Source organism: Carassius carassius, chromosome 46, assembly GCF_963082965.1.
Source record: "Carassius carassius chromosome 46, fCarCar2.1, whole genome shotgun sequence".
Taxonomy (NCBI): Eukaryota; Metazoa; Chordata; class Actinopteri; order Cypriniformes; family Cyprinidae; genus Carassius; species Carassius carassius.
The window spans coordinates 22053098-22068401 of record NC_081800.1 but is presented as its reverse complement, the minus strand read 5'-3'; the positions used below and the strand labels follow the sequence as shown (position 1 = coordinate 22068401).

At 35.6% G+C, this 15304-nt stretch overlaps 2 protein-coding genes across 2 annotated transcripts; both read left to right on the top strand.

Annotated features, from left to right (window-relative positions):
- The first annotated feature begins 2432 nt into the window (after positions 1-2432).
- On the top strand, positions 2433-5151 carry LOC132129208 (uncharacterized). The gene is made up of 4 exons (XM_059540718.1): positions 2433-2530; positions 2872-3265; positions 4603-4671; positions 4747-5151. Exons 2-4 carry the CDS (start codon positions 2896-2898, stop codon positions 5025-5027), a joined length of 720 nt encoding a protein of 239 aa, XP_059396701.1. The 5' UTR covers positions 2433-2530; positions 2872-2895; the 3' UTR covers positions 5028-5151.
- Positions 5152-8432: 3281 nt separating this feature from the next.
- Positions 8433-15198, top strand: LOC132129710 (cysteine sulfinic acid decarboxylase-like). Its single transcript, XM_059541393.1, has 15 exons — positions 8433-8661; positions 8852-9015; positions 9972-10102; positions 10201-10327; positions 10487-10577; positions 11898-12120; positions 12227-12306; positions 12390-12444; positions 13123-13239; positions 13381-13445; positions 13549-13630; positions 13788-13987; positions 14132-14183; positions 14285-14374; positions 14468-15198. The coding sequence occupies exons 2-15, from the start codon at positions 9000-9002 to the stop codon at positions 14639-14641; spliced, it is 1503 nt and encodes a 500-aa protein (XP_059397376.1). The 5' UTR covers positions 8433-8661; positions 8852-8999; the 3' UTR covers positions 14642-15198.
- Positions 15199-15304: the final 106 nt, after the last annotated feature.

Sequence of the window (15304 nt, the reverse complement as noted above, 5' to 3'; positions counted from 1 at the left end):
TTAATATTAAAAATGTAAGCACATTTACTTCCTAACTTGCTAAGCTTATTTAAAATAAATAAATAGATGTAATAATTCTAAATAAAACTAATAATCTGAAATATTTTTATTACACTATATGCCATATTTTATATCTAAATTATTGTATTTTTGGTTTGCAAATGTTACATTTGTCTACGGTAATGCTTTATTATATTGATCACAGGGGACCAATAAAATACTGTAAAATATTCTCCTATCTAAATTAGACAAGCACTTTAGTTCAGAAATGTTTGGTGTTTCATGTACTGGAAAGTGGGGATGGTCCACTTTTTACGCAATTGTGTCATATTGAGAACCAATAAGGAATAAATGAATGATTTTTTTTTTTTTTTTATAAATTTGAGAATGGCCATTTATGAACAAATATTATAAGTTGTTTACAGATAATATTTAATGCATTTTTCCTAATTGCCATTTACTTATTCTGCTGAGCATATTTATTTACATTTCTCATAGATACAGATAAACTAGAAATACATGAAAAAGTAATTAAATAGTAATGTCGAAAGTGGACATGAACAAAATGAGACAGAGATGTCAGCAATGCAGAGCAAATTTCATCATAGTTTGTCGCTTTATTACTTCTGTCTCAGCAGTTCGTCACTTCCCTTAGGCTAGATTCACTGAAAGTGCAGAATGGTAGTGATTTCATCATCACACTCCCATTTATGATTCATTTTAGAGTAACTGATGAATCACAAATAAGGGTTCAGTTTTAAGGTCAGCATGTCAATTCTCTAGGATATAATAGAATTCATTAGTATATAAAGAAGTCACGGGCATTTGGAAATGAGTTGTTGACTAACATTTTATATGAAAAAAAAAAATAGCATTAGTTGGGCACATTAATAACACTCCCTGTCCAGAAGAGGGCGGCTGCAGTAGTTGTTTTTATATGAATATCACATTACATGCGGATGAATCATAGACAGTAAAAGAATGAGCCATCAAACGTTCCAGCTAAAGGTAAGCAAAACATTTTGTAGCGTTTAATGAAACGTGATTTCATTCGTGTGTGTATGGTACTTCCCTTTGGTTCTTTCTATATCTCTGTGCAGGTGAAAAGTGCTGAATTTTACACTTTCAGTTTCTACGCTACAATAATAATAATACTGAAAACGTGGGGCGCGCACAAATTTGTAACTGTAACAGTAGTATGGCGTTATTTTTCTGACAAATTAATGTGCTTTCGCGCTACAATAATGCGCTCTCGACATTTGTCAGTAAAACAACGCCATATAACAGTGACTGTTTTATTTGAAAACTGAAGTGGATCGGAACTGAACGCGTTGCATTTTGGCACGTCCTGATTTTGCTGAGTTAGATGTGTTCCTAGGTCAACATATTTTGTTGACCCTGGAACAACATTTTACTCCAAAAATATATTTTTGACCATATCCCTACACCTAACCTTAACCATGAGTGATCCCTAAAATCAGAGGAAATGATAGATGAATGACACTGATGTACAAGCACCAAACAGTGATTTTAAGCGTAAACTTCACAAAATCTATAAACTGGTTTTTCAAATCTGATTGGTTAATCACAATGTTGTTCCAGGGACAACAAAGATGTTGTCCCAGGAACATGTCTCACTTGGTTAAATCAGGTTCTGCTTGCATGTTGCACATCAGTTGATGAAATGTCTCATTGTTCTCTTCAGTTTCGCGCGCCTTCTCGCTTTTCTAACGATGAGAGTGTTTGCAAGGTGTATATAATCGATATGTATTAATAAATGAGGCAGACTGTTTTATTATGCACGAACAAATAATACCTCTCAACAGATGTAAAAAATGTGCTCCATAGCCGCTTGTTGAAAGTAATAAACAAGATGACGCATCTAGTAGCGGGCCACTAAACTGGAAAGTCCCTTGCAGATAATGCAAAGAAAGATTTATAAACAATTATACAGCACTACTACAATAAACTACAATAAACACCGCAGTGTTATCTGTGTAGGATCAGTACTTGCATTATTAAGGCTTAAAATCTATACGCTATGTATTTCAAAATTTGAAAGTGATAACTAAGAGTATTTTCACTTGTCAGTGGGAGGAATCATATGAAGACACTCTTCCTTCAACTTAGCTGCACCCATGATGCTTCAGCTGCAGTCTCATCTGTTGATCTGTTATATATATATTGCTAATTCTCACCCAAATACCAAGTATTTTATCACACATTATACTATTTTATTTGTTTTATGTCACCTTTATTTCAGTATTTGAAATATTCCCTCGTGCTATCTAGATCAGTGGTTCCAACCATGTTCCTGGAGGCCCCCCAAAAATGCAGGTTTTCCTCGTCTCCTCAATCAAACACACCTGATTCAGATCATCAGCTCATTAGAAGAGACTCCAAGACAGGGGTGTCAAACTCAGTTCCTGGAGGGCCACAGCCCTGCAGTGTTTAGTTCCAACCCTGATCCAACAACACACATACCATTTAGCTTTCAAATAAGCCTGAATGACTTGATTAGCTGGATCAGGTGTGTTTATTTGCATCTAAACGCTGCTGGGATCCGGCCCTCCAGGAACTGAGTTCAACACCCCTGCTCCAAGACCTGAAATGGGCGTGTCAGACAAAGGAGAGATGCAAAATGAGGAATGAAGTACTGAACCACTTTTTATATAATTTGCTGTAGAGGAAGTGTTGTGCTTATTCATTTTTTGACAATAACGTAAAAAAGTAAAATTCTTAAATTAATACCCCCCCCCCCCTTTGCAGATTCCCCAACTATGTGTGACTGAAGCATCTTCATTTATTTATTTTTTTAGGTTGTAAATATTTTTTGTTTAAAATAATTTAATTTAACTGATTTTGTTACAGCCTTGATGTTCGGTTGCAAAGCCTATGTCAAATCTAGGTTTTCACATCACTGACCAAGCACAAGAGGTGATGGATGGGCCAGTAGATGGCACCAAGCTCATTCTGAGACTCAAGCCAGATCTCCTGGAAGCTCTTACGGGAGATCCAGACTTTCTGCTTCAGCATTGCCATGCCAGTGACATACTGTCCAACAATGAGTACAACAACATCAAAGACATGAACATGCGTTCAAGGCAGGTACGGGACATCTTGGATTATGTTATTCACAAAGACAACAAGCATGCTCTGAAATTCCTGAAGTTGCTGAAAACACAAGACATGCAAGAGACATTTCCTAAACTACAGTTCCTTCAAAAGCTGCAAATCAACAAACGCAAGACACCAAAAAACACAGGTATTATCTTACACTCCACCTTTGTAAACCATCCATTATCAACTGTGAACACCTCTAGAATTTTGGCATTATGACTTTTATGCATGTAATTCGCATTATTGCAACTTTCAATTTTTTTATGTTGATTCTCATTACTGTAATAGTCATTTTTACTGTCTTACAGTTAAAAATAGTTTTTAAATATATTTTGAAAAGTACAATTGTGAAACTTATTGCAGTTAATGCAACCATAATGTATAAATACTGTACTTGAAGAGAAAGATAACTTAATTATATTAAGAACTGCTTTAAGTTCAATTTAAATTCAATTTCATAATTGATTAATTTTGACAACATCAACACTGTTATTTTGCTGTTTTATTATTGTGAAGTTTCTTTGACACTTTCTGGATTGTAAAAAACACTGTATAAAAAATTGGGTTACTGCTGATCTTAAAAAGTCTGAAATGCCCTTCCACTAATTAGGGCCTAAAGAGCTTAAATTGGAGCAGAAAGTCTTAAAATCATAAAGGTTAAATTCATAAAGTCATGGCATTAAATGTTGCATGCAAAAAGTGAATGTCTTTCTAAGTATTTTGTCTTGTTTTCCAGTAGCAATATCTAAACATCAAATAAAGCTACATTTATTTAAGATGCGAATTAAACATGTAAAGTCTTGATTTCTGAGAAATTGAACAAAATTAAGCGATCTTATGTTTAAAACAAGGACAAATATCTCTCAATAGGGGAATGAGGAAATTGTTGTCCCAATTGAATTAAGTAGATTTTTCCACTTATATTTTAAAATTATGTAATGCCAATTATATTTGTTCTTGTTTTAAACATAAACTCACTTCATTTTGATCTGTTTCTCATAAAATAAGACATTTTGCTCCAAGAGTAAATTTCTCTTGATTTAAGAATCTTTAGACTTTTGCACTGGGAAGTGACAAAAATACAGATTAACTTTTTTTCTTTCTTCCTCCGTGTGATCAGAAGGTACAGTAAAAGTTTTTTCCATATTCTAGTGTATGTTTTTTCTAGTGTAATTTTTTTGTAAAAAGACTAAATTCAGATCTGTTGGAAGTTGTACTTTCAAACTTTGAAGCATTGCTAATTAAGGACATATTGACATATTTTGTTACTTTCAGTTTATTCCTAACTTGATCATAAAAAGGTCTTGAAAGTCTTGCCTTCCTAAAACCTACAGAAACCCTAAAATAAAGGTGACTTAAAAAAAGATCCTAATAGTACACTTTTTTTAATATATGTATAGATAATTTATTTCACTCCATTGCCATCAAACGTTGTAGTACATGCAGTAATCTATTTGTAATTTAAAAATGTTGGTTTATCAGAGGCGACAGCAAAAAGACGGCAGGAGATGTTGGAGAACAATGTATGGCAGGAGCAGCAGCATATCATCAGTGAGTCACAAACACACCTCTGCTATTTGCATCTTCTGTAGCAGCTTCATGACCGCATTGACCACTTTTTCTCAGGCACTAGGATGGTGAGCGAGAGGGAGATGATGATGGTGGCCGGCTGCATTGGGAACAGCTGGAGGGAGGTGGGCATTCTGGCACTGGATATGAACACCACCACTCTTCAGCAGATAGAGGAGGACAACAGCCAACACAAGATGCGGGTTTTCACCATGCTGCGAAAATGGAGCATATGTGAGAGGGAACAAGCCACGGCAGCTCGTCTCCATTCCCTACTAACCCAAGAGGAGAGCGGCATAGACACTCTGAAAATCAACTTCCTGTTGGACAACAACTGAGGCTGCTAGGAGGACTTAAGAGTGATGTAGGCATGATGTCAAAACCTTCTCTACCGGGTTTTATCTAGGGGTTTTTACATTTGTAAAACAAGTTCTGTGGTAAACATAAATTGCCAATACTTGACACTTAAGCAGTTATAAAAAAATATTTTAAATGTATGTTCCACTTGTTCCAAACCTGTATGACTTTCTTTTGCTGAACACAAAAAAGGTATTTTGAAGAAAGTTGGTAACAAAATAGTTGATGGTAGCAAATTGAAACCCAAAGTGTTTTATTTTCTTTCTATACTATGGAAGTCAATGGCTACCGTCAACTGCTTGGTTACCAACATACTTCAAAATATCTTCTTTTGTGTCCTACATTTGAAATAAATTCATATAGCAAAGGTTTGGAACAGCTTGTGGGTGAGTAAATGATGACAGAATTTTCATTTTTGGTTGATCTGTCCCTTTAAAAACCCCATTATAATAACGCATATGAAAATCTCAAGGGAACACATGGTGAATTCATCTTTTGGATTTTGAAGTTACAGCTGTAGCACTTTGTTTATAAGTAGCACTTTGCATTCACAGACATGCAAACATACCACTATAGTAAGCTATAACTGCTAATCAGTTATTAAAAATGTGTACTGTTTGTCTTTTTTTCTGTTTACTAAAGGCTATGTATAAAGTCAGCTACAAGCTTAAATAATAGGGAAACTTAATGCAACCAGCTATAATGTGTGTATTTCAAAAATTTACTTAAACCTGATTTGTAAAAACTTTTTTTTTTTTTTAGAAAATATTTTTACATAGTGTAGTGCATTTCTTTTTCTGAATAAACTATTAGACTGTTTTATTGCAATGTTTTATTTTTTTAATGGCATTATTACTTAATAAAGCTGCAGTCCGTAAGTTTTGCCTCTTTTTCACCATCTCTGTTTGAAAACCTGCAATTGCAGCTGTTTGTGGAGTTATCTTCCTTGCGTGGCTCCAGTGCGTATGAATCTAATGTTTTGAGGAGTATGTGTGGCAGTCAGTCACTGCACTGGTGTGGATCTTTACTGTACTTCGCAATCACAGACTCTATCCTACATCTTGGAATATATGACCCAAATAAGAATTTTCAATGGTTATTGTCATCTGAACAAGTAACAAGTCTGCTAAGTTTGTTCTGACCACCTGAGGGAAAAAAAGCATAAAAATAAATCAAGCTACCAATGGTAATTAAATCTAAAGATCAGTTAGCTCATATCACATCAAACCCTGCAAATTATTATTACTCTTAACAAGTAATTTTGCGTGACTGTGTATTAGCCTGTATATTTAAATTTCTGTACAGTCTAATCTCTAATTGTTACATTATTTGAATTTCGTATTAAGAAATTATTTTAACCCAAAAAGCAAATGATGCTTGCTTTGAACTTGTTGTCTTTAAAATCTTGTGTAAACCCAGGCTATCTGTAATCAGAAGCACATTTAAAACTGGAATTTAATTTAATTTCATTCACATTTGTTTCATAAACACACAATCCTTTCTGGGTTACAATCCGCCATCAAAATTATAAATGTAATTATTCTGCCTGCTGTGAGAAAGGGCTAGAAACGATCCGCCATCTGCAGGATCCTCACTTGTGATGGCCTAGCCAGGACAACTTTTTTATAAGTTTACAGACGTGACGTAATGACGCGGTAGCATGTTCGAATTTCCCGCGAAAACCTACCGGAGCCACTCAAATGAGAAAACATTATTGTAAGCTAATCGTTGTGAATCAGACTAAAGTAGGCCGATAGTTTTAAACACTGGCTAGTTATACTTGCTCAAATATTGACTTAAAAAACTTACGGACTGCAGCTTAAATTTTTTTTCTCTTAAGCTGATTTTCATGTAAGATCAAGTTCCATTCCTACTTTTTAGATTGCATTTCAGTTTGTGTTTGCTTTCTGAAATATAAGTTTGAGGTGAGCCTGAACGGTACCATTCCTGTAGAATGGAATGGTAGCATTCCATTCTACAGAATTATACTTTTCCTCTTTTAAAGTAAATGAATGTGAAAGCTTTTATCAAAGTCTTAAAACTTTAACCGATTCCATGAACGGATAAGGAATAGTCATGTTTATGACGTAAGTTTAAAAAGTTGTATGTGATAATAGAGACCGCTATGTGGCAACATAACGGCAAACTTCGCTCTCTCTCTGCAAGTATCACGTTGTTTCACCCTGATGCATTTTCACCCTGGTGTTTCACCCTTGTTTTGCATGCCAAGCAGGTGATAGGATTGGAGGCGGAGCTTTGTACAATTCCATTGCACAGGCCTGTGTCTAGTCGGTGTCTAGGGTCTAGTCTTGCCAGATATCATGGAATCTTTTGCTTTGGGATTATTGCAACCTGACGTGTTCCCACGCTTAACATTAAATGATGTTTTTTAACAAAGTTTGGGAGGAGCAGTCCCAGTTCATTAACCTGATTAACACAAGTGGAGATCAATCAGTAATCAACTCCTGACAAGGTATAAATAACAGCAGAACCTACCTCTGTTCATTGACAGTTTTCAGCATCTCTCCTCCACCCCATTTCTCCTCACTTATAGATCCATCTACTTTTACCACAACCGGGGGGAGTACTCTGGGTTCGGGCCACATCCCGAGCTCGGAGCCCTCCACCCGGACAGCACGCCAAATATGCATAACCTTACTGTATTAAATAGATGTGAATTCGTGAATTGGACTATTTCATGTTACTCTGCTTTTGTACTTTTTTGTAACTTTTCTATATTTTTTTATTATTCCTGTTTTGTAAAAAAAAATTATCATGCTTCTGTGATGGGTTATTTTTAAAAACAAAAAAATCTATATAAATAAAGAAATTAATCACTATACTGTCATTTTGATTTTAATGAAATTGTATTGCTTTATAACTTGTTTTATTGTAGGATTTAGATACTTGTCAGATATGCTGTATCATGTGTATTGATTTATAGGCTAAAGAAATAAAAATCTGGCTCCTGGAGAGCATAGTTTTTTTGATGCTGAATCTCTTCATCAGAATCTCTGTGACATAAGGGTGAATTTATTTTGTTCATACCAAACATTTGGAAACCAGATGAAATTGTGAAATACAAGATTACATTATCATGAGACTGCTAAATAATTTTAAAATGTAATTTCCAATACCTTTTTTCCATGTGACTCTTTCATTGTTTCCAGCAAAATGCCTTAAAATAAAATTTACATGCAAATATTCACAAGTCACCTTTTTTCCCATAGGAAAGTTTCTATAAGATAACAGATCCACATTGGTCCAGACTCTTATATTTTTTATCCCTGTGACATTCCATTCCTCTTGTGAGTGAGTGTGTGTGGGATCATTGAGCAACCTGGAAACGTGGAAGGATATGTGTTTCTTTCATCAGCAAACTCTAAAAGTCTAATGTGAACTTAGAACTCTGCAGAGTCTGGAAGATGTTGAATGTTGTACCCCTGTTTTGCAGCCTTCATTGCCTAAATGAACATGTGTGTGTCATTGTATAACATGTAAGTTGTTGCATTGATTATTCTTATTAGTTGGTTGTGTGTGAGTCACAGTTTTAGCACACTTATCAACTAAGATGCAGGACCCTGCAAATAAAACCATCCAATGGTTTTGCAGAAGGTAAGAAACCTGGAGATATTCTCAACATTTTTAAGAAATTAAAATGCTGGAATTATGTTAATCAGATATGTACTTGATAGTTGCATGCATCTGATAGCCCCATATCACCTGGGTCTTCAGAAAGCTTTTTTTTTTAAGTTAAAGATAGATTTTTCGTTGGCACACCCATATAACTCTAATCCAATTATAGGATGTCACTTGAATGACGATTCGGGCGTGTGCTTCCACGTATACGAAGGCTGGATCTTGCAATGAACCACTGACGGTCTCGAGGCATCTTTAACACATCAGAAACAGTAGAGTCTTAGTGCTGATCAGAAAGGATATTAAACAGCACGATGAGTTCATCTGAAGGTGAGAGGTTTGATTGTTTTGGATGCACGCATGAAGTTTCTCTTAAAATGCACTGATTTAATAGTTTTGCTAAATCGCGAATTTCTGTCTGATGATGTAATATCCTACTAACGGTACGAGACCTGTGCGCGTGCAAACGTTTCACCATATTTAAAACCGGGCATAAATTGCAGCTTTGGATTGCATTTTTCGAGTGGTCTGTGAAAGATACATTGTATAAAAACTATTGCATAGGTTGCAGGAATTGAAAAGTGACGCATCTCCGCTCTTTCATCGACCACAGTTTGATAGCTACTAAATAAAGAACTTAAACAGAAAAAGATATATATAGCTTGTTCTAAACAAAAGCCAAAAGTTGCACATTTCAGCTAAATTTTCCAGATTTTCTGACAGCCATTTTGCTCTTTGGGATCATATTTCCAGAGCCTTGAGAAAAAAAGTAATGGGGCGTTGATGACGTTTTCTTTATAAAGTATCTTGATAGTTGCCATGGAATTTATAACGCTTATTATAAAATCGTATCTTGAGTTCTGATTGGTTGTGAATTCTGTAGTATGCGCTGTGTTGCGGCGCGCCAGTTAGAGTTCATCAAAAGTGCGACGGATGCGTTTTTATGGTCTATTGATTTGTAAATGTAAAAGCATATCAATTATATAGCTATATTATAATGCAATGTAGCTACAATACAAGGAAATTTATATAAATCATCCACGTCTTTTAGATTAAATGGAAATTTGAATGTAATTTAATTAATCATGTGTGCTATCTTTGTTTTACTGTTAACCAGTGTTGTAATCAGTAGGCTGGTCTAATCTGGTCTACATGAACCAGCTGCAATGTTTCATAAACCACATAAAGGGGAAAATGACATTGCTATTATGATATGACTTTGATATATATTTATATATTGCTTTTGCTTATTTAGTAATAGATGTTCTTTTATATGTATTTCACAGAATATATTAATGGGCACGTCCACCTGGAAGAACCAGACATGTACGAGTCAGATGGCAAGCTGTTCCTCACGGAGGCTTTTAATGTGATTATGGAGGAGATACTTCACAAAGGAACTGACTTGAAGGAGAAGGTCAAGTCTTTTAAGAACTGATCATCTCATTTAACAGCTGCGTCTTTTGATCTTATCATGTATCTTATGAGATCAGCTGCATGTCTTTGCAATCACAGGTGTGTGAGTGGAAAGATCCAGATCAGCTGAGAGCCCTTCTGGACCTCGATCTCAGAGAACATGGAGAATCTAACGAGCAGTTACTGCAGAGGGTCCAAGATGTGGCAAGATACAGCGTTAAAACCTGTATGTTGCATGTGTTGGGATCGCATCCAACTAATTATTCATATTGGTGGTTGACCTGTATGGGTTTTTCAGTGTTTTATTCTGAAATGATTAAATTTGTTCCTCTTAAATCTTGAATATGTGGTTACATCCTGGTCCAGAGCCTTCTCTCATTCACAGGTCATCCTCGGTTCTTCAATCAATTGTTTGCCGGCGTGGACTACCATGCATTGACAGGACGGCTACTCACCGAAACCCTCAACACCAGCCAGTACGTGTGGATCCACTATTATGTATACATTTTCAGGTGTTCATGTCAATGTGTTTTCAGTGGATGTGCCATCCTACATCCTCAGATGAGGGTTGTAAAATGGTCTGTATGGCATTTTGTTAACTGAAGGATTCATAAGTGTTACATTTGGAGTAAACTGTTACACTGTTTCTGAAGTGCCCCATTAAACCCTGTTGTCATAGTAATAAGTAACTTATAAGAGCACTTGAAGTTATCAGATGACTCTGTTTGATAACAGCATGGAGACGCACTGTTTTCATCTAAAAACTGTTTTGATTAGAGATTGATTAAATTAGGATCTGAAGTTTTTTAGATAATGCAAACCGTATTGTTATTATTAACTAAAACAGAGATTGTTCTTTAATATTATTTGAAAAATGACATGCGCTATATTAATTTGAAATTAATAAAATGTATAAAACAACCAAAACACACAACAAAATTGTTAAAGCAGAAAATATAAAGATAAAAACTCATTCAAAATCTCAGAGGAATAGTTCACACACAAAAAAATGAAATTTTTAAGTAAAAGAATTTACTCACCCTTAGGCCATCCAAGATGTAGATGAATTTGTTTCTTCGTGGGAAAATATTTGAAGAAATTTAGCATTTAGCATTACATTACTTACTCACGAATGGATCATCTGCAGTGAATGGGTGCCATCAGAATGAGAGTCCAAACAGCTCATAAAAACATCACAAGTAATCCACACTACTTCAGTCCATCAGTTAACATCTCGTGAAGTGAAAAGTTGCGCGTTTTTAAGAAACAAATCCATCAAGATATTTTAACTTCAACCCATCGCTTCTGACCAAAATAGAGGCCATAACTCCTCTTCCAGTGAAAAAGTAAATCTCCTGTTGACCTCTCACATCAAAATCCACCAACATATGTCAGTTTTAGACACATGTGACCTGTGCTTGATCTGTGCAGAGACAACTCTTTCATTGGAGAAAGCAATATTATGGATAGACTGTTTTTGTCAGAAGCAGCTAAAAATGTCATTACGATGGATTGTTTTCTTACAAACAAGCAGTTTTTCACTTTGCGGTATGTTAATTGATGCACTGGAGTTGTGTAGATTACTTGTGGATTATTGTGATGTTTTTATCAGCTGTTTGCATTCTGACGGCAACCATTCACTGCAGATGATCCCATTGGTGAACAAGAGATGAAATGCATGTGATGTGATTTAAATTTTTCCTAACTATTATAATAGTATATTGATAATACTAAAATAACACTAATGCAAATACATGCATGTCATGCTCAAAATACTCAGTGTGAAGTTGTTACAGATACACCTATGAAGTGGCTCCGGTGTTTGTCCTGATGGAGGAGGAAGTGCTCCGTAAGCTTCGCTCTCTGGTTGGCTGGTCAGAAGGAGATGGGATATTTTGTCCTGGGGGTTCAGTGTCCAACATGTACGCCATGAACATCGCACGGTACTGGGCCTTCCCTCAAGTGAAGACACAAGGCTTGTGGGCCACACCACGCATGGCTATATTTACATCACAACAGGTAAAAAGTCAGAAGTTACTTTTTCTAATCTTAGATTTAAAAAGGGTATATAATGCAGTATCATCGAAATTGTACCATCAAATTGTATGTCTTTTTTTTCTTTTAGAGTCATTACTCCATGAAAAAAGCTGCTGCTTTTCTTGGTATTGGAACAGATAATGTTTTTATTGTACAAGTGGATGAGAGGTACCTTATCTCTAACACATTTTGGAAAACAATATACAGGTTCACTTTAAATTTGTTTCAAATGTTTCTTTGTTCCTCTACAGTGGCAGCATGATACCAGAGGACCTGGAGGCAAAAATAGTGCAAGCAAAATCAAAAGTAAATATTTAAATTATCACTAAGGTGATTTAAAAAAAAAAACAATAATATTATGAAATGATATTATAATTTAAAAGAACCGTTTTCTATTTTAATATATTATAAAATGTAATTTATTAATGTAAAGCAAATCTGAATTTTCAGCATCATTACTCCAATCTTCAGTGTCACATGATCCTTCAGAAATCAAACAGCTGTGCTGCTTAATATTTTTGTGGAAACTATTTTGTCTATTTTCACTTAAGATCAAGGCATCTTTCCTGAACTCCCAAATTTTTGAATGTTATTTTTATAATGAACTAATATGGTAAATTTAAAGTGGTTTGTGTAAGTGAGAATATCAATTAAAATTCTGTTAAGATTTATCTAATTGCAAATCCATTTTAATTTTTTTCTTCCATGGAACACAAAAAGAAGTCTTTTGTAGAATGCAGACAATGACCACAAAGTGTTCTAAAGACAAAGGATTGCTTTTTTTTTTTGGTAGAACCCAATATGTATATCTGCTTTCATGTATGGAAAAGAGCAGCGTGAAAATTATGCAACACTTCTTTTGTGTTATATGGAAATAAAAGGTCATAGAGGTTTGAAAAGACATTAGGGTGATAAAGCAATTTTTTTTCCTTTTTTTTTTTTTTTTCAAAAGTTAATGGTGTTTGACTAATGTTTCTCCTTCAGGATGCTGTGCCATTTTTCGTTAATGCTACAGCGGGTACCACAGTGCAGGGCGCCTTTGATCCTCTGAACCACATAGCTGACATAAGTGAAAGAAACGGCATGTGGATGCACATTGACGTAAGTGCGGCATGTTTACCTCATGTAACCTCATTGTGCAACATGTCTATATGCATGTGGCTCCCACTTTCAGTGTATCCAGTTGTTTGCAGAATTTCGCTTGTTCCTAATTGTTACAATCTGGATCTCTCTCCTTTACAGGCCGCTTGGGGAGGAAGCGTGCTGTTTTCCAAAAATCACAAACATCTGCTTGCAGGAATAGAAAGGTTTGAACTCTGTGTACTGTGGGCTAGAATGAGCCCTGAATTGAATGTGCTTTGTGTAGAGAAGTAGCCCACCTTTGACTATGTTTCTTTTTTTAACACTCAGAGCAAACTCTGTGACCTGGAACCCTCACAAAATGCTTCTAGCAGGATTGCAGTGCTCTGTGATTTTGTTAAGAGACACCACGGTATGAATGCTTATGGAATGTAGCAATCCATCTGTCTTTTCTTCTACCTCTAACCCCTGCAGTGTTTTGCTCATTAGTCAAATGAACGACTTGCGTTGACTTGTCCACAAGTGCACTTGACTGTTCTTAATTTGATTTTCCTCATCTCAATCTGTAGAATCTGCTAATGCACTGTCACAGTGCTAACGCAACCTACTTATTCCAGCAAGACAAGTTCTACGATACAAGTCTGGACACGGGAGACAAATCCATCCAGTGTGGCCGCAAGGTGGATTGTTTGAAGCTCTGGTTAATGTGGAAAGCAATTGGAACACATGGGCTTTCAGAGCGAGTGGATAAGGCCTTTGCCCTCGCAAGGTATTTATTTTTGTGACAATAAAATATTTTTTTAAGACTCGCTGATCCCAAACTTTTGAATGTTACTGTATGTGTGTATATATATGTATATATGTGTGTGTGTGTTTGTGTATTTTAATAATCTATTATTTATGTTTGCACCAGGTATTTAGTTGAAGAAATGGAGAAAAGGAAGAATTTCAAGTTGGTCTGTAAGGTACAGTGTTGCACTGTATACAAACCTGAAGTAGTGTACTTATGTTTACGTAAATATAATGCATGTTTATATATTTATATATGGTTTGTGCTTTCTAATAGGGGCATTTTGTGAACGTTTGCTTCTGGTTCATTCCACCCAGTCTGAAAGGGAAGGAGAACAGTCCGGATTACCAGGAAAGGTTATCAAAGGTCAGCATTATTTAATGTAGAAGGACAAATAAAATGGCAGAGAATTTAATTATCGAGCACTGAATTATTGTCCTGCTCAATATGTGCCATCAGGTGGCGCCAGTCATCAAAGAGAGAATGATAAAGCGTGGAACAATGATGGTGGGATACCAGCCCATGGATGGACATGTCAACTTCTTCCGTATGGTTGTTGTTTCTCCTCAGCTGACCACCAAGGACATGGATTTCTTCCTTGATGAGATAGAAGAACTAGGGAAGGACCTGTAGTTAGATTAATATCAGTGGTTTATTAATAGACAATGTCAAATTAACCCCTCTCATCTTGATATTTTTAATTTGTGATTTGCTAAAGGTTACTAAAATGCTGACTTGGCTGACTAAGCCAGCAAAAACTGTGCATCTACAGAGGACAGAGGTCATAAAGTGAATGAATCTCATAGATTCTGGCCCACGTGGGTATTGAATTCATTTGGGAAAACCATTTTAGATCTTAGGGCTTTTACTAATTTACTAATCATCTGTATTAAATAAGGGGCGACATCCAAAATGTGTACTGCTGGGACCTCCAGGACCAGGATTGAGAAGCACTGTGAAATTGTATCAGCACAGTCAGCAAAACTGAATGTGCAAAATGATTCACAGGCAGAAAGCGTTTCTGATTGGCTAAAGTGTGGCTGTTCCTTTCTCTCTCTCTCTCTCTCACTCCTTTTCTTTCTTTTCTTTTTAGAGCCTAGGGCTGCAACAGAAACAAGTATGATTTTTATGACACTTCTTTCAGTGATATCTGAATTAATGTGTGAAAAAAAGGTTTCCTTTAAACATGCAAAAGATTTTTATTTTAGTAAATTACTTTTTTTTTTTTTTTTTGGGTGTCCATAATTTAATAAGGATAGCTATTTAATAAATTAGTTGATGATGATAATGACTTGA

Coding starts and splice junctions, on each gene's coding strand:
- LOC132129208 (XM_059540718.1), top strand. CDS start 2,896: ATGTCAAATCTAGGTTTTCACATCACTGACCAAGCACAAGAGGTGATG. Junction 3,266..4,602: donor CAAGACACCAAAAAACACAG/GTATTATCTTAC, acceptor TTGGTTTATCAG/AGGCGACAGCAAAAAGACGG. Junction 4,672..4,746: donor GGAGCAGCAGCATATCATCA/GTGAGTCACAAA, acceptor ACTTTTTCTCAG/GCACTAGGATGGTGAGCGAG.
- LOC132129710 (XM_059541393.1), top strand. Junction 10,328..10,486: donor AAGATACAGCGTTAAAACCT/GTATGTTGCATG, acceptor TCTCATTCACAG/GTCATCCTCGGTTCTTCAAT. Junction 10,578..11,897: donor GAAACCCTCAACACCAGCCA/GTACGTGTGGAT, acceptor AAGTTGTTACAG/ATACACCTATGAAGTGGCTC.